Source organism: Pristiophorus japonicus, chromosome 20, assembly GCF_044704955.1.
Source record: "Pristiophorus japonicus isolate sPriJap1 chromosome 20, sPriJap1.hap1, whole genome shotgun sequence".
Taxonomy (NCBI): Eukaryota; Metazoa; Chordata; class Chondrichthyes; family Pristiophoridae; genus Pristiophorus; species Pristiophorus japonicus.
In genome coordinates this window covers 20,559,393-20,579,400 of record NC_091996.1, presented here as the reverse complement: position 1 = coordinate 20,579,400, position 20,008 = coordinate 20,559,393, and the positions used below count along the sequence as shown (strand labels likewise).

Sequence of the window (20,008 nt, the reverse complement as noted above, 5' to 3'; positions counted from 1 at the left end):
CAGCATACGGAATACTTGCCTTTTTTAGACGAGGCATAGAATATAAGAGCAGGGAGGTTATGCTTGAACTGTATAAAACACTAGCTAGGTCACAGCTAGAGTACTGTGTGCAGTTCTGATCACATTACAGGAAAGATGCGATTGCACTAGAGGATATTGCCTGAACTGGGCAATTTTTAGCTATGAGGGAAGATTGGATAGGCTGGGTTTGTTTTCTTTGGAACAGTGGAAGCTGAGGGGAGACCTTATTGAGGTGTATAAAATTATATGGGCCTAGAGAGTGGATAGGAAGAACCGATTTCCCCGTAGCAGAGGGGTCAACAACCAGGGGGCATAGATTTAAAGTAATTGGTAACATAGAAACATAGAAAATAGGTGCAGGAGTAGACCATTTGAGCCTGCACCACCATTCAATATCATGGCTGATCATTCACCTCAGTACCCCTTTCCTGCTTTCTCTCCATACCTCTTGATCCCTTTAGCCGTAAGGGCCATATCTAACTCCCTCTTGAATATATCCAATGAGCTGGCATCAACAGCTCTCTGCGGCAGGGAATTCCACAGGTTAACAACTCTGAGTGAAGAAGTTTCTCCTCATTTCAGTCCTAAATGGCTTACCCGATCCTTAGACTGTGTCCCCTGGTTCTGGAGTTCCCCAACATCAGGAACATTCTTCCTGCATCTAACCTGGCCAGTCCCATCAGAATTTTATATGTTTCTATGAGATCCCCTCTCATCCTTCTAAATTCCAGTGAATACAGGCCCAGTCAATCCAGTCTCTCCACATATGGCACTCCTGCCATCCCTGGAATCAGTCTGGTGAACCTTCGCTGCACTCCCTCAATAGCAAGAATGTCCCTCCTCAGATTAGCAGACCAAAACATTACATAATATTCCAGGTGATGCCTCACTAAGGTCCTGTACAACTGCAGTAAGACCTCCTTGCTCCTATACTTAAATCCCCTAGCTATGAAGGCCAACATACCATTCGCCTTCTTCACCGCCTGCTGTACCTGCATGCCAACTTTCAATGACTGATGTACCATGACACCCAGGTCACGTTACACCTCCCCTTTTCCTAATCTGTCACCATTCAGATAATATTCTACTTTCCTGTTTTTGCCCCCAAAGTGGATAACCTCACATTTATCCACATTATACTGCATCTGCCATACATTTGCCCACTCACCCTGCAGCCTCTTAGCATCCTCCTCACAGTTCACACCGCCACCCAGCTTAGAGATATTACATCAATGATTTTAGATGAAGGAATTGAGTATCTTGTAAATAGCTGGGGTCCCAGCATTGAGCCCTGTGGCACCCCACGAGTCACTGCCTGCCATTCTGAAAAGGACCCGTTTATCCCGACTCTCTGCTTCCTCTCTGCCAACCAGTACATTACCCCCAATACCATGTGCTTTAATTTTGTAGGAGGTTTAGAGGAGATAGGAGGGGAAATTTCTTCACCCAGAGGGTGGTGGAGGTCTGGAATTCACTGCCTGAAAGGGTGGTAGAGGCAGAAACCCTCACCACATTTAAGTAGTACTTGGATGGGCCCTTGAATTGCCATAAGCTGGAAAGTGGGATTAGGCCAGATAGCTCTGTCAGCCGGCGCGAACACAATGGGCCAAAATGGCCTCCTTCCGTGCTTTATGATTCTATGATTTAACGTAGGCTGAAGAACGTTACTGCACATTGGACAAATCTGGCAGAGTCAGTTATAAAGTTTAATCTGGGCAGTTTGTTTTCCGGCTTCAAAACTGAAATTCTATTCAGTGCTAGTATCCTGAAGCATGCACAACATTGCCAAGCTCCACAATTTTCTATCCTCACCTCCACGTTACAGGTTACAGAAATTCAAGCCAATTCCCTATTCAGATCTTGTAGCTAATTTTTTTTGGCAATATAGTTTTGTGTCATTATCTTTTGGTTAATAAAGGCTACACAACACTACAAAGTACCAGATGAGGACACTACAGCTTTAATATAAAAGTTAAACTCTTGCCATATCATTAAACAATTTAAATTTTACAGAGACTATGTCCTTTCTGTACTGAAGCCCGGATCTACAATATTCTGCTTATCTTCTATAATAGTGTGTGTCAACATGTACTACAAAATTTTCCATGTATGGAATATAAAATGTTGGAAAATTAAGATTAATGTACCATATTTTTACACACTTCGACTGGAGGCTATTCAATGTAAAAAAAAGGACACTACAACAGCAGTATAAATTAGAACTAGGGCACGTCTACATTATTGAGCTACAAAAACAGATAAACCAAAATATCAACACTTGCATTAATCTGGATTTCAATCAAAAACTCAAAACCTCATTGGCTTAAAAGGAAGATTTTCCATCAAAATTAACTCTCCTGAGCTTCTGACATTGTAGTTGGTTCCAGGGAATGCAACATCTTTTAGAAGTACTGTATAATGAAATCTAAACAACCATTACAAGACCACCAATTCATGTGTCAATTAGGTGATAAACAGGACAACTATTCTGCTCTTGCATTTCAACTTTTGGTTTAAAAATAACCAGGGCCACAAGTTTTCAGTGTATGAACACGCCTGATTGCATTTTAAATGCAAATTCAAATTCTCACCCCACTGTTGTGTGTACTAAAATCTGCCCATTATAATTAAGATATTGGTTTATGCTGACTTTCCTTTTTAGTTAAAAAAAACTTGGTCATCACATCTTTGTTACATCCGAAATTACAAAGTACATCACAAGCAATAACTTTTTGAAATCCACCCACTTATGTAGGCATTAGAAGTGCATCCGGGAGGGTGCTGAGCACCGAGCCTCATCAGCAAAAGCATGCAGAAATCAAGCGCAGACAGCAGAAAGAGCGTGTGGCAAACTTGTCTCACCCACCCCTTCCCTCACCGACAATCTGTCCCACCTGTGTGGCTCTCTTATTGGATTGTTTAGCCACCCAAGAACTAATTTTGAGTGGAAGAAAGTCCTCCTCGATTCCGAGGGACTGCCTATGATGACGTGCATAGCACGATCCCACAACTTTTGATGGTGAATTAAAAAAGCTGGCCAACCAGGACATGGAGAATTCCCTGTTACTCTTTGAATAACGCCGAGGAATCTTTTATGCCCACCTCAGACAGATGGAGGTCAGAGTTCAATGGTTCATCTGAAAGACAGTGCAGCAATTCCTCAGCAGTACACTGGGCCAGCCTAAAGTAATGCTTGAATCCACAATCTTCTGACTAAAGGACAAGTGTCATATCATTTATGACATCTACAGTTACAATGTTACATAGCTAAGACTTCTCACTCACTTGGTTTTTGTTTGAGTAATTCAATATAGCACGGTTAAAGAAATGAGCTTATAAAAAGTGCTGCATGCATTCAAACAGCCAGCAAGTGGCAATACTTGCATGGGGGGGTGAAAATGAGAAAACTTGCATATAAATCAGTTTTGTACTTGTATTTCAATAACTCAATTTTCATCCAATGTTTTGACTTTCCTTGCCCTAATGGAACCCGTTACCGTATTACTTCATGTACACTTAAATGCACAGAATTCAATCTCTAGGAATTAAGCCCAACATAATGTACTCACCAATAATGATATATTTGAAGATGTAGGAGTAGTTGTATGGAGCAGTGGCCATCCTGGCTCTACAAGGGAAAAAAATTAAACCACGAGATTAATCCAAAATTCAGAATGCTGTCGTTACAACATTCTATAAAATGTGCAGCGATATAAACTTCCTTGCACTGCGTTTGTTGACATACTCTACCACTAGCAATGTACATTGTTATATGAAATCCTCTGGTCAATGTAATAACAGCCTACAGTAGTTTATCCCTACATTGGCACACAAGCTACACTAAATGTTTAACCTTTAAGTCACTTCCAACTCTCCCTATGACATGACTTTTGCTCTGCTCGATGGCCCAGGTGACTCAGGAAATCCATTTTGTTTGGCGAAGTAGATGTAATCTGGTCTCTACCTTCCACAACAGCGTGCACCATTTCTAACAAAAACATTTGACTATATTTTTAAAAGCCATTTAAGTAGTTTTGTTGGATAACTTCACTTGAAATTGCATCTTACTCAAATATACTTGGTATATCATGTAATTATGTACATCAGCTACCTCCGATCGAGACAGAGAAACTGGTATTCTGCATTACATTGTTAGATTACAAACTTCAGGTTATTTTTGCGTGACTACTTTCAAAAATCACAGTAATTTAACAATTATTTCAAGAAACAAGAATTTAAAATCATGTTCAGATTACATAAATTGTAACTGAAGACAAAAGAATTCTTGCAACTCAACCAAGAATTTGGTACATTTAAGTCAATCGTTTGCTGCATGCTGTCAAGAGTTAAAATGTTATCAAGATTTTCTTCACGTATTTGACTGCCTTTAATTCTATGCATAGACCACAAAACATTTAGTGCATGCCAAAAACAAATTATGTCTATTGCAATTTTAAAAAGCCATGTTTAACTTTATAAAAATGTCATTAGAAAGTTATTCCCCAACCCTAGTGTTGTCACTAGTATTTCAATAAGTCCAAGGAAAACTCAACTGTTGAAATATTAATTTTATTTGCACTAGACAAAACATTGAATGCATTTGACCATTCTAAACAGGAAGCTGGCTTCCAACATTTTGTAGTGGCAGAATCCAGAGCAAGGGTGTCTAATCTTAACATTAGAGCCAAGCCATTTAGCAATGAAATCAGGAACTCTCTCCATTAAAAGACTGAAACTTAAGACCAAGATCGATACATTTTTGGTAGATAAGGGTATAAAGGGATATGGAGCAATGGAGACACAGATCAGCCATGAATCTAATAGCATGCATATCATGCTCAAGGGGCTAAATGGCCTATTTCTGTTCCCACATTCCTATGGCAGATTTGTAAAACCACATTTTCCACAATCCCTACCATCCAACAGTACTTTCTTCATCCACCTCAGGCACTCCGTCACTCTACTCCCTCTCCCTTCACCTACCCATCAACCAGCTCCGACCTGAAGGGTCACTATTCCAGAAGCAAATTCCGTGTCATGCACTACAGATAATTATATGATTTGGCAAAAACTATGTGCAGCAGTGTCTCGACCTCTGGAACAAGGGAACTGCTTCAAATTGAGAGTAGAGCAGTCGTTATCAGTATGCTAAATAAGCATAGAGAACTTTAACAGGAACAAAACTAAAGATAGTACTATATTGAAATTAAGTGGTGACAATATTGGTGCTCAAGAAGCCATATGTATATACACACACACACACCTCTTTATCCAACAGATACTGCATCATTTCAAGATCGTTGTATGGCAAGTGCTTGGAGATGACACAAATAAAAGGTTTAACTGAAGACTTATCAAATACATATTTTGAATTAAACACATGGTTAGAGAAGTAATTTGTTTTCTACCGTATTGCATCCTTAACAGTTCTGCACAAAACAAAAATATGCAAGAAAATGCAGCAAATATAGACATTAGAATCATCACTTTGAATAATTTCCTTTTTATAAAAAAGGAGAATCATGGGTTGTGTTTTTAAATGCAACAAGACTGAAGGTTCATTCTATTCTGGTTGTCCCAAGGTGATTCACTGTGTACAGCATACTTCACCATACACAGTGGATGGCTCAGCACAGCCAGAATGGAATCTGCAAATAAGCATCAAGGCAATTACTGCAATCAGAAGGGGACTGCACTGGAGGCAACACTACACAAATGTTGTCTGGGCAAGAAATACCAACAAGCAATGGTCCTTGATCCTTACAAATATATGACCAAACCACCACAATACAGATTTTACTAGGCCAAGGTAGCAACACCCACGATCACAATCCCAGTTATTGGTCTGTAATGAATTTTCAAAACACACAAGTGCTGTGAAAGTTTCTTGCGACAATTTCTGTACACAACACTGTTTTAGCTATCTGCTAACAGAGCCTCTTGTACAATGCATGGACCTTTCATTTTCACCTATTTGCCCTTGACTAGCAGTTTCTTTCAGCCTGGAGTCGGGATAAATGGTTCATTCTCGGGTTGGCAATCAGTAACTATTGGGGTGCCGCAGGGATCAGTGCTGGGACCCCATCTATATTAACGACTTGGATGAAGGGACTGAGTGTAACGTGGCCAAGTTTGCTTTTCCTCCCATCTTTGTATCGTCAGCAATGTGTGAGGAGGATACAGAAAACCTGCAAAAGGACATAGACAGGCTAAGTGAGGGGGCAGAAATTTGGCAGAAGGAGTAAACATAGAAACACAGAAAATTCAGCCCTTCGAGCCTGCACCACCATTCAATATCATGGCTGATCATGCAACCTCAGTCCTGCCTGCTCTCCATACCCCCTGATCCCTTTAGCCATAAGAGCCACATCTAACTCGCGCTTGAATATGTCCGAAGAACTGGACTCAACCCTCTGTGGCAGAGAATTTCACAGGTTCACAACCCTCTGGGTGAAAAAGTTTCTCCTCATCTCGGTCCTATATGGCTTACCCCTTATCTTTAGGCTGTGACCTCTGGTTCTGGACTTCCCCAACATCAGGAATATTCTTCCTGCATCTAACCTGTCCAGTCCCGTCAGAATTTTATGTTTCTGAGATCCCGTCTCATTCTTCTAAATTTGAAAACAAGCCGAGCTGATCCAGTTCTTCCTCATGTCAGTCATGCCATCCCGGGAATCAGTCTGGTGAACCTTTGCTGCGCTCCCTCAATAGCAAGAACGTCCTTCAGATTAGGAGACCAAAATTGAACACAATATTCCAAGTGAGGCCTTACCAAGGCCCTGTACAATTGCAGCAAGACCTCCCTGCTCCTGTACTCAAATCCCCTCGCTATGAAGACCAACATGCCATTTGCCTTTTTCACCACTTGCTGTACCTACATGTCAACTTTCAAATGACTGATGAACCATGACACCCAGGTCTCGTTGCACCTCCCCTTTTCCTAATCTGCCGCCATTCAGATAATATTCTGCCTTCGTGTTATTGCCCCCAAAGTGGATAACCTCACATTTATCCACATTGGACTGCATCTGCCATGTATTTGCCCCCTCACCTAACCTGTCCAAGTCACCCTGCAGCCTCTTCGCATCCTCCTCACAGCTCACACCGCCACCCAGTTTAGTGTCATCTGCAAACATGGAGATATTACAATATACATTAATGATTTGGATGAAGGAATTGAGTGTAAAGAGCTGGGGTCCCAGCACTGAGCCCTGCAGCACTCCACTAGTCACTGCCTCCCATTCCGAAAAGGACCAGTTTATCCCGACTCTCTGCTTCCTGTCTGCCAACCAATTCTCTATCCACACCAGTACATTACCCCCAATACAATGTGCTTTGATTTTGCACACCAATCTCGTGGGACCTTGTCAAAGGCCTTTTGAAAGTCCAAATACACCACATCCACTGGTTCTCCCTTGTCCACTACTAGTTACATCCTCAAAAAATTCCATTAGATTTGTCAAGCATGATTTCCCCTTCATGAATCCATGCTGACTTGAACCGATCCTGTCACTGCTTTCCAAATGAGAGTTTAATGTGAGGTTATGCACTTTGGCAGGAAAAAAAATGAGCGCAAGTTATTTAAAATGGAGAAAAATTGCAAAGTGCTGCAGTACAGCAGGATCTGGTGCATGAAACAAAAGATTAGTATGCAGGTACAGCAAGTGATCAGGATGGCCAATGGAATATTGGCTTTTATTGCAAAGGGGATGGAGTATCAAAGCAGGGAAGTCTTGCTACAGTTATACAGGGTATTGGGGAGGCCACACCTGGAATACTGCATACAGTTTTGGTTTCCATATTCAAGGATATACTTGCTTTGCAGGCAGTTGAGAGAAGGTTCACTCGGTTCATTCTGGAGATGAGGGGGTTGTCTCCGGAATCAACCTAGTGAACCTTCTCTACTCATTGGAATTCAGATGAATGAGAGGTGATCTTATCAAAACGTACAAGATTATGAGGTGTAGAAATGTATTTTTATCTAAGCTGATACCACATGGTATTTTTGTGCCCTTTGCAATATATAACAAAAGAGAGTGTCCTGGTCCTTCTAGAAATTTCTGCATAAAGCAGTCGGCTTGCATAAACAGCTAAACCTGGCTTGAAATGGCTGATAGCCACCAGACAGCTAGGAGGCAAGTCCTGCTGAGACAATACCCCACCCCGCCCATGGTGCTCTCCTATTGTCTATACAACATCAGTTCCACTCCACCCCACCCTTTTCAAAGCACTCAAACCACCAGCCATTATCTCATAGAGACCTCATCCATTTGATGCAAAAACATAACTGACTAGGAAACTGGACAATCCTGACATAATGCAAGACAGGTAATAGCTCATTACCACACTCTTATAGAGTAATGACCAGCTGGCCAACTAATAACCCTGACAAAAGGAAATATCTGGAAACCATGTCAGGACAAGGATGTAGTAATTAACTCTATCTGTATTCACTGACTGCGAGACAGAGCCAATACACAGGGAGAGGCCATAACTTGGATTTTACTGTATAAATATCTCGTGAAACTGTACCATTTCGGAGGTGTTCACTTAGCCATTGACTGAGTGTGATCTTTCCCTTGCTAGCAAGTAAATTAAAGAAACTTCTGTCGGAGCTGAAGGTGTCCGAGTCGTTTATCGGAGGTCGAGATTTCAACAGAGGGGGCTTGATAAGGTGGATGCAGAGAGGATGTTTCCACTGATGGGGGAGACTAGAACTAGGGGCATAATCTTAGAAGGGGCCACCCATTTAAGACTGAGATGAGGAGGAATTTCTTCAGAGGGTCGTAAATCTGTGGAATTCGCTGCCTTTGAGGGCTGCGGAAGCTGGGTCATTGAATAAATTTCAGAGATAGACAGTTTCTTAACCGATAAGGGAATAAGGGGTTACGGGGAGCAGGCATGGAAGTGGACCCAAGTCCAAGTCCATGATCAGATCAGCCAGGATCGTATTAAATGGCGGAGCAGGCTCGAGGGGCCGGATGGCCTACTCCTGCTCCTATTTCCAATGTTCTTATGTTCGTATGAATAGTCCCATTACAAATGACAAAGATACCTATTACATAAAGAAAATTAAAGTTCAATGCGTAACAAATGCATAACTACATTACAGAATCTAATAGTCGTAAACTCCCTCTATATACATCTTTAAATGATTACAGAAAACTAGTTTCACACAGCAACAGATCAGATATAAATTTGGAACTATAATGGGCCCGTACAGGACATATTTGGCAATTTACATTTGGATTATTCATGCACAACTTGACATCCTGCCTGATAACTGGAATCGATTAATTAACTTTTACGCTTTAGGCAATGAGGACTTTTTTTTTTTTAAACTCAATGTATATTTAATATCAGTATTATAAACCGTTTAAATGGTAGCCAACTGAACAGGTCCTACACTTGCTCATGACAAAGACTGGGGTAATTGGCAGGTGAAGAACATCCATATTTGAATCAGAAGTAGTTATGAAAATCTATCCTCAAAACCCATTTACATTATGCCACTTATTTGAGTTGATGACTTTGCTGCCAGAACTCTGCTACACATAGCCCGCCTTGGATTAATTCCCACGCCCATTGACCCGATCTCGTTGATATGCCCTGGTTACTTGCTTGCCTGCCCTCCAACATACTAAATTTATCACCATTCCCATCTCCAACACCTTCCTTCCCAGCTCTATCTCTATCATTACCAACAGGACCAGCAATATCACAGCAACACCTCCACAACCCATGTCCCTGCCCCTCCCCCACCCACCAAGAGCTCATCCAAATCACACAACTACCCTAATTTGGACATGCATCACTTTTCCTTTCATCGGTGACAACATTCGAGAACTCCCTGCCTGCCCAAGTGCAAGGGGTGGTCCTGGGGGTTAGGTTCATCTCTGACCAACTTGAGCAGTTCGAATCGCTCCCAATCCCTTGGGTTCTAGACTCTGCATTTTATCACACCCCCCAAATAAATCCAAAGGAACTTTGATTTTAAGAAAATACACACACTTATAATCACTAATAAAGAATACATTGCACATTAAAAGGGGGTTACAGTAAAAATTACACCTCCCACCTCAATACCTAATCCGAGCGAGGTTAGACTCCAGGGCAGGCAGGGATTATGCTTACTAATCCTTTCTGGTCAGTTAGCAGTAGTTTGCAATTTCGGGGTTCTTTGAATTCTGTAGGTTCTGCTTGCCGTACCCCGAACATCGGAGAAGACTTCTTACTGCACAATATTCAGTTGGGTTTAGTCCGCTGATGCGGTAAGGCGCTGTTAGATCTCTCTCAATTTCCAATGAAATACAAAATCCGATGGTAATTTAAACTTTTTAATCTTGGCAGAGAGCAACAAACTGCTGGCTAATTGCCAGTTTCATTGTCTTACTGAGACACATGGTCAAAATGGCTGTATTTTATACCTGGATCAATTTACAGAAAATAACTCGCCTTCTTTGACCTTATTGGCTCAATTGAAAGTCTTTTAACGTTTTAATTGGCTCGCTACCAAAGGTCCAAAAATGTCAAGTTGATTGATGACTTAATGCAATGTGGCCTGTGTTTTTTCACAGCCTGTTTGAATTCTCCATCAGGCACGTTTTAGATCTATGGGGTAAGTACCTGGTTTCCTTAGTTAGAAATAGGCTCAAAGTCTCTTTAGGTAGTGTTTTCACCTGTTGGTAGTCAGGACTGAGATTATTGAATGGAAATTTGCGATTTCTTCCTTGTGGAGTTTCGTTACGAAATTGGTTGATGGTGATTTTTCGGTGGTACCATGTTGGCTGTGGTTGGTTGCTGCCGCGATGGTGATGTTCTTCCTTGCTTTTGGACTTCGAGGCTAGAGAAGTTAGTTTACAATTGTCGCATTGGTTTCTCTCCCTTCTTGATGGCATAAGCGTAATATGGTATACCCTCTTAAAACAGGGGGCCAGTTATACGGTTTGAGTTGTCCTAATCTTCACGGCAAATCAGTCCAGAATTCTGTTTAAATTTGGCGGGCTTGACATTTTGTTATATTTTGGCGGGCTCGTTAAGTTAATATGTCTTGGGTGGGTTGCTCTTCTAAATCTGTTTCCTGATGGAAATATTAGCTTGGTAATCACAATGTCCTTTTGTGCTTGGTTTTTGCATACAGGCTGTGGTGGGCCCTTTGTTCTTATTCATGCTGTAGAAGGCTTGTCTCGGTTCAGTTCGATGGCTGGCCATCTGAGTTATTGTTGTAATGTTAATGTCTCTTGAGAAGGGTTTGTGAGTATCCATTTCTCCTGACAATTTACCTTAGTCCCAACACCCAGACAGCTCCAATAATCAAGTTGGCTCCTTTAGTTCTTTCTGCGCACCCACAGACTTGAATTTGTCTTGTGAAAGTCCAAAATTCGATTAAAGTTTGTAGTTTCTTCCATAAGCACTTTAGGATTTCAAACTTTCCGGTTGGTAGCCCCAAATTAAATTTCCATTCCAATGAGTCTCAATACTGGAGGGGGTTCCCGTGAATTTTGACCTTTCACAAGACAAATGTGGAAGCATCACCATAAGGACTGCAGCTGTTCATGGAAGCAGACGACCACCTTCTCAGCGCAACTAGCGATAGCTGCTAAATGCAGTCCTACCAATATTGCTCACATTTCTTCAATGAAATAAAGTTCCTCCATAACCTGCCCCACCCTACCATTGCAGCCTAATAGTCCCTTCCTTTAAATCTAGCCTTTTGTATATCCCTCTCTGCCCCACTGTTGATGGCACAGCCGCTGTCCTACTTCAGCTCCATTCCTAAATTCCTCCATCTTTAAAAACCTCAAACCTCTCGCTTCAAAACAAGCCTTCATTCAGCCTTGCCAAATCTTTCCTTCCCTGGCTCAGTGTCCTTTTACCTTACTTACATTCGTTTAGAGAAGCACGCAACTTATTTTTTACATGAAAATTGATCAAACTGTAGGTGATTTCAAAGTTGTTCAATAAAGTTTCACAAACACAAGTGGAAATCAAAGCAATGCAAAATGATGCTGTCTTCTACAAGCTATTATAATAGACAAGCATTTGTGCGATTTCTCCAGGAGATAAGCAGGGAGACAGGAGTGATCAATTATCAAAAGTAACAGCATGTTTATTGTGGATTGATAAACAGCATTTCTTATCTCTTTCCCTCCACCCCCCCCCCCCCCACCGACACCGCCGCCCACCACATTTTGAAAATCTGGAGGGAATCTATGTACTTGACCTTAACAGTTTCAACAGCTACAGCCATTAAGATCAGAACTTGCATACCATTACTATTCATTACTTAACATTTACAGCTTGCAAGTCAGCAACTTAGCAAAGACTACTGCAGTCATTTCAAAGTTGTATTTACAATTGGCTTCTAATAACAGTACTTGCATCAAATGGAAAAGTGTGTGTGAAGGCAAGAGTCACAAACTTCTATTTCAATAGGCATGGGTTACCTGCGAGACCAATACATTTACTAGTTTTATACATTTTAGATGAATATGACTGAAATCACTTGCCTGATTTACACATACTCGGGTTTGAAGGTTACAGTTCCCCATCACCTCAATGGGTAAATGCACCTGATCACATAGTACTGAGGGTTCACATTTGAATTAGCCGCTCTCAGTTGCAATGAGGGGGTCAGCAGGGTGGAAGGGAAGGGAAAGGAAAGGGAGCTGGCTTGCTACAAGTGATCTCTTTTGTATCCAGGCTATGGGGGAAGGTGAAGGGGTGAGAGGGACAATAGAGAGAGAGAGAGAAAAAGTGTGAAGATTCACATTCCTGACAGCATCAGGCTCGGCTATAGCATCTCTCACTCTGAGCATATCAGCCTGTTGACATTAAACATGCAGGGTCACAAATGAACAATGAGCATGCTATTGAGAGGACTGTTGGTACAAGTCACTGCTGTTCAGAAAAGCAGTAGTGTTCACGGAATGGTGAAATGAATAATAATGGTGGATAACGCTCTATACAGTACACCACTTGTTAATCTATATGTGCGAACAGAGCAGTACTTCAATCTACTCCAAACAGTTGGCACAATTACTAAATTCTGAATGGCGATCTGGGGGTGGGGGGGGGGGGGGATGTGCAATTTTCCAAATCTAAGAGATTTATGGCTGTATGATCTTTGAGGAAATTTACACATACCCAATATTTACAGCTTAGAAATGGGCTAGACATGGTAGAACATTGACTTTGCACACGATAAAATGAGCAGTCCAAACAGAACATACTTTTTACTACAGATGTTAAAACACTGATGGAAGAGTCAAATTACATCAAATCTACACCTCGACCTTTAATTGGTATACATCAATTTCTGAATAGTAATTGACGAACAATGATTTCAAGTAAAATGGGATAGGCTAAAAGATGTATAGTATGCAGACGTTCTGCACTTTTTCCATAGTAAAAACTGTCCACTTCACTTAGTATTGCTAGAAAATATTGAATATTCAAACTTCAGCTAATTACATTATGTTCCCTCATTTTTAGATAATTCCTTTCAACCATAAACACAAATCTTAAAACGCCATTTCAAAAATATGTACATTCCAGTTCAAACAACTTCCGATAATTGGCCTTGCAAAATTTGGAGTTCGTTTCAGGTCAAGCTCAGAACTGGAATTCGAGAATGTTGTGGATTTCAGCAACAACAACTTGTGTTTAGATAGCATCTTTAAAGTAGTAAAAGGTCCCAAGGCGCTTCACAGGAGTGTTAAGACATAAATTTGACACCAAGCCATACAAGAAGAAATTATGTCAAATGATCAAAAGCTTGGTCAGAAGTCGGTTTTAAGTTGCGTTTTAAAAGGAGGAGAGCACAGAGGCTGGGAGGGAGTTCCTGAGCTTAAGGCCTAGGGCGCTAAAGGCATGGCCACCGATGGTGGAGCGATTATAACCAGGGATGCTCAAGAGAGCAGAATTTAAGGAGCGTAGATATCTCCCCGGGAAGGTGGGGGGGGGGGGGGGGTGGCTGGAGATTACAGAGATAGGGAGGGACGAGGCCATGGAAGGATTTGTAAACAAGGATGAGAATTTTGAAATCAAGGATTTGCTTAACCGGGATATAATGTAGGTCAGCGAGCACAGGGGTGATCGGGAATTGGTGCAAGTTAGGACACGGGCTGCCGAGTTTTGGATGACCACAAGTTTACCCAGGGCAGAATGTAGGAGGCCAGCCAAGAATGCGTTGTAGTCGTCAAGTCTAGAGGTAACAAAGGCAGGGATGAGGATTTCAGCAGATGAGCTGAGGCAGGGGCAGGAGCGGAGACAGGCAATGTTAGAGGTGGAAATAGGCGGTTTTAGTTATGCTGCGGATGTGTGGTCAGAAGCTCATTTCAGGATCAAATATGACACCAAGGTTGCGAACAGTCTGGATATGGATGGAGTCGGTGGCTTGGGAACAGAATTTGACAGCATTTTCTACAACTCCAACATTCACTTCAGCTGGCAACCCATACCTCCCTTCAAAAGCAAATTTTTTGACAGTGTAAAGAAAGGATCAGCATGGTCTCAACTACAAATTAAAGCAACTTGGTTGGAAATAGCCAGCTACATTTAGCATTTTCCTGTAACTTTGATCATAAGCCCTACATCAAATCATATTACGCTGTGACTTTCAGTACCTTCCTACAGCATTTTACTGGTACTCGTGTCACACCAAATCTACTTGGCTCTTGGCCCCTCCTTATAGTTAGCATAACTAGAATTATAAATTTCCATTTGTATGGGTCTATGCAAGATATCTTCATTACAGGTTCAAGTTCTAGGAGCAGCAGCAGCAGCTCTTAATAGCTCTCATCACTGGCAAAAATTGCTGGTTGGCTGCATTTCTTGTTCAGATACTCAGACCCATTTCTCAGTTTAAAAAGATGAACGTTAAGTAGATTTTGCATCGAATCCATCAATTTTAACTTTAAATTTAAGTTAATCAAGTAATCTCAAGTGCAGATAGACCGCTAGGGCTCTTCTTTTGCTTTGTATTTTTTGTGCTCAAGGCGAGGAATATTTTCATGCTGCGAATGGGAAATGGAACTTTTACCATTTCAGATACCCAGTGTCCGCAGGTAGGTACATCACAACCAGATGCAGAGTACAGCTCCCTGTGCTTTGCTCCAACAAGGTGCCTTGCCCCCAACTTCAGAAGAACATTCCCTTGGCTGACATTTTTAGTCTTTCCCACATGAACCTTGAAGTGCCATTGTCAATGTGTCAAATTAGCAGACTTGTCCCCCTCAAGGAACTTGACCAAAGCATCCAGGAAAGTTTCCTTGAACAGTATGTTGCAGAACCAACCAGGGATCAGGCTATCTTAGATCTAGCACTGTGTAATGAGGCAGGATTAATAAATGATGTCGTAGTAAAAGAGCCTCCAGGAATGAGTGACCATAATATGGTTGAATTTCAAATTCAGTTGGAGGGCGAGAAAGTCTCAAACCAGGGTCCGAAGCTTAAATAAAGGAGACTACAAAAGGTATAAGGGCAGAGTTGGCTAAAGTGGACTGGGAAAATAGACTACAGAATGGGACGGTTGAGGAGCAGTGGCAGACATTTAAGATGATATTTCATGACTCAACAAAAATATATCCCAATGAAAAGGAAAGACTAAGCGAAGGGATAACCATCCGTGGCTAATTAAATAAGGGAGGGTATCAAATTGAAAACAAAGGCATACAATGTGGCCAAGACTAGTGGGAGGCCAGAGGATTAAGAAATTTTTAAAAGCTGCCAGAAAACGACTAAAAAAATGACTGAGGGAGAAGATAGATGAAAGTAAACTAGCACAAAATACAAAAACAGATAGTAAGAGTTTCTGTAGGTACATGAAAAGGAAGAGTGGCTAAAGTAAATGTTGGTCCCCTGGAGAATGAGACTGGGGAATCAATAAAGAATAGGGAAATGGCAGAGATGTTGAACAAATATTTTGTATCGGTCTCCACGGTAGAAGACACTAAAAACATCCCAATAGTGGATAATCGAGGGGCTATAGGTAGGGAGGAACTTAATACAATCACTAATGAAGTAGTAGTAGGTAAAATAATGGGACTAAAGGCAGATAAGTCCCCTGGACCTGATGGCTTATGTCCTAGGGTCTTGAGAAGTGGCTGCAGAGATAGTGGATGCATGGGTTGTAATCTACCAAAATTCCTTCTATTCTGGGGCGGTCCTAGCATATTATAAAACGGCAAATGTAACGCTCAGATTTAAAAAAGGAGGCAGACAAAAAGCAGGAAACCATAGACCAGTTAGCCCAACATCTGTCGTTGGGAAAATGCTGGAGTCCATTATTAAGGAAGCAGTAGCAGGACATTTGGCAAAGCATGATTCAATCAAGCAGAGTCAGCATGGTTTTATTAAAGGGAAATCATGTTGACAAATTTGCTGGAGTTCCTTGAAGATGTAACGAGCAGGGTGGATAAGGGGGAAACCAATGGATGTGGTGTATTTGGATTTCCAGAAAGCATTCGATAAGGTGCCACATAAAAGGTTACTGCACAAGATAAAAGTTCACGGGGTTGGGAGTTATATATTAGCATGGATAGAGGGATTGGCTAACTAACAGAAAACAGAGGTGGGAAAAATGGGTCATTTTCCAGTTGGCAAACAGTGACGAGTCGGGTGTCGCAGGGACCTCAACTATTTATAATCTATATTAATGACTTGGATGAAGGGACAGAGTGTAAGTTTGCTGATCATACAAAGATGGGTGGGAAAGCAAATTGTGAGGAGGACACAAAATCTGCAAAGGGACATAGACAGGCTAAGTGAGTGGGCAAACATTTGGCAAATGGCAAAATAATGTGGGACAATGTGAGGTTATCCACTTTCGCAGAAAAAAAAATGGAAAAGCAAATTACAATTTAAATAGAGAAAAATCGCAAAGTACTGCAGAGAGACCTGGGGTCCATGTGCATGAAACACAAAGTTAGTATGCAGGTACAGCAAGTAATCAGGAAGGCAAATGGAATGTTGGCCTTTATTGCAAGGGGGGATAGAAACATAGAAAATAGGTGCAGGAGTAGGCCATTCGGCCCTTCGAGCCTGCACCACCATTTAATAGGATCAATCATTCCCTCAATATTCTTTTCCTGCTTTCTCTCCATACCCCTTGACCCCCTTAGCCGTAAGGGCCATATCTAACTCCCTCTTGAATATATCCAATGAGCTGGCATCAACAACTCTCTGCGGTAGGGAATTCCACAGGTTAACAACTCAGTGAAGAAGTTTCTCCTCGAGTATAAAAGCAGAGAAGTGCTGCTACAACTGTACAGGGTATTGGTGAGGCCACATCTGGAGTATTGCGTTCAATTTTGGTCTCCGTATTTAAGGAAGGATATACTTGCCTTGGAGGCTGTTCAGAGAAGGTTCACTTGGTTGACTGCAGAGATGAGGGGGTTGATGTATGAAGATAGGTTGGGCTTATACACATTGGAGCTCAGAAGAAACATAAGATAATGAGAGGGCTCGACAAGGTGGATGCAGAGAGGATATTTCCACTCGTAAGGGAAACTAAAACTAGGGGACATAGTCTCAGAATAAGGGGCTGCCCATTTAAAACTACGATGAGGAGGAATTTCCTGAGGGTTGTAACTCTGTGGAATTCTCTGCCCCAGAGAGCTGTGGCGGCTGGGTCATTGAATATGTTCAAGACAGAGATACAGATTTTTGAGCGAGAAGGCAGTAAAGGAGTTATGGGGACCGGGCAGGGAAGTGGAGTTGAGCCCATGATCAGATCAGCCATGATCTTATTGAATCTGTTTAGACAATAATATAATGTTCAGATATTTTCCAATTCACATGTTCAAATAATATTCATTTAAATATCCTTTGAGAATTTACCAATTTTAAAGTGGCCGATTTTTAAATGCGGAGTCCCACTGAAATCACAGCAAGTGTCAGATCCTATTTAAATGTAATATTTAAAGTAAAATTAACAATCTGGCTTTACTCAAGACACAAAAGATTATAAATGGGCCATCTTAAAAATAAATTTCATATGTATAGCACCCAAGAAAAATTCCTGTAAAAGCCAACACCATTTTGTTTTATAAAACCTGCCAACTATTATTGAGGATCCTGTCACAACTTGCTGATGACAACCTCCTTAGGCTCCACTGTTCTCTCACTACATACCAGAAGCAGGCCACCTTTATTTTTATTTTTTTTAAATTAAGCCACCTTCACTTCATGTTGAAGTCGCCATACCAAAGACATTTGGAATACTACAAACAAGCAACATCTTTACCCAAGGAATCTCAACAATTGGCTCGGAGGAGAACCCAGAGTATCAACTGGGGAAGTTTAAATACATGTTATGTTTTCTGGTCAGGATAGTTGCTTGCGTGCGTACAGGTTTTCCACACTAGCTGCACACATTAAATCAACACAAAATAAGAGAAATTGCATTTGATCTTGCCACACTCAGTTGGTTACACTTCCACCCGTTAATGACAAATTTGGTGGCAATTCCTAGACCGACAAAGCAGTAGATCTCTGCTGGTGCCAGAATGAGGTAAGGCAGTAAGTTGATTATTAATTGTAGGTAGGAACAGAACTACATGTTTACTGTCAACACAATTGTTAAAAAAAAAGTTTTAATGTTCTTTAAATAAGCACACTAAATGTAAATAAACATCTCTACTCAAATTTAGAAAGCATGGTCACTGGTGCAAAATTCGACTCCGAGAGTTATTCGGTTACAAATTTATAGGTAGTGTCAAGGGAGGAGAAAGAGTAACTTGCAGGAGGAAATGATCTTTCTCCCCTTCTCTTCACTCTTTCTGGAGTAGTTTCATGAGCACCAGTAGCCTCCAATAACACATACAAAGGGTCATGCTTCATGAGAGCCTGGACAGCAAATTATTGTCCAAATGCCAAGCTCAATTCGGTTCTCAGAAGCTCAAACATATTTGCTCCCCAACAATGGTCACAGGACGATCAGGAACAGGAACCCTGGATGATTTTTCTCCTCCAAAACCCCAGAAAATCTTCATACGCAACTGAAAAAAAAGAGATAAACCCTTAAAGTGTCATTATGCAACAGCACCTTATGGGGTGCTGTTGCTCTGGTTATTTAGCACTCAGTATCCTAAGCTCTACATAGGCATTAATCGTATTTGTGCGGATTAGCAGGTTGGCATTGAATTTGAATACTTCGCTAATTTATTTGCAAGAAAGCTCCTTAAAAAGGAAGGTTGAATTTACTGTCTCAGAAAAATAATGAATGCAGAATTGTCCATGTAAATTTAAGTTTTACAAAAATAAAAGTTGTTCATCAGTCTTTTCTTTAATCCTCATCACAGCCCTCAGGCAAAATAGTCTCACATGCTATAACCAAGACCACTACTATACTAAATCTCAACATCTGGATAAACCAATCATTCAGCACTCACCTTGCTGTGGTCAAAAGACATGCCTACCTCCAAAAAAGCAAACATTCACATTATTGGAAGTGGAGCTGATCACTTTCTTCTTCCTCCTCCTCCCTCCCGCCCCCTCAAAAAAAAGGAGCCTCTCACTGGCAAGAAACTGGCCATTAACCCATACAGACCAGCCAAGTTTAGAACCCATTCATCATCGGAAGTCCCTCGGACATGAGTTCTTAGGTGGCTGTACAGTCAGAGAACCACAATCTCCGTCACAGGTGGGACAGATCGTCGTTGAGGGAAAGAGTGGGTGGGACTGGTTTGCCGTATGCTCTTTCCGCTGCCTGCGCTTGGTCCCTGCATGCTCTTGGCAACGAGATTAGAGGTGCTTAACACCCTCCCGGATGCACTTCCTCCACTGAGGGCGGTCTTTGGCCAGGGACTACCAGGTGTCAGTGGGGATGTTGCACTTTTTCAGGGAGGCTTTGAGGGTGTCCTTGTAATGTTGCCGCTGCCCACCTTTGGCTCGTTTGCCATGAAGGAGTTCAGCAGGGTGCTTGCTTTGGAATTAACTTGTAACTGAATAACTTTTTGCAACACAATTTACTAAATTTGTGTAA

At 41.5% G+C, this 20,008-nt stretch overlaps 1 protein-coding gene across 4 annotated transcripts in view; it reads right to left on the bottom strand.

The window, feature by feature from the left end:
- Window positions 1–20,008, bottom strand: part of LOC139232426 (ras-related protein Rab-14) — a 52,132-nt gene that overhangs the window by 24,893 nt on the left and 7,231 nt on the right. For all 4 annotated transcript variants that reach the window (XM_070862584.1, XM_070862583.1, XM_070862587.1 and 1 more), the window contains one exon: window positions 3,591–3,649. In XM_070862584.1, the coding sequence (XP_070718685.1) occupies window positions 3,591–3,642 (52 nt within the window). In that variant the 5' untranslated portion in view covers window positions 3,643–3,649. The remainder of the gene's footprint in view (window positions 1–3,590; window positions 3,650–20,008) is intronic.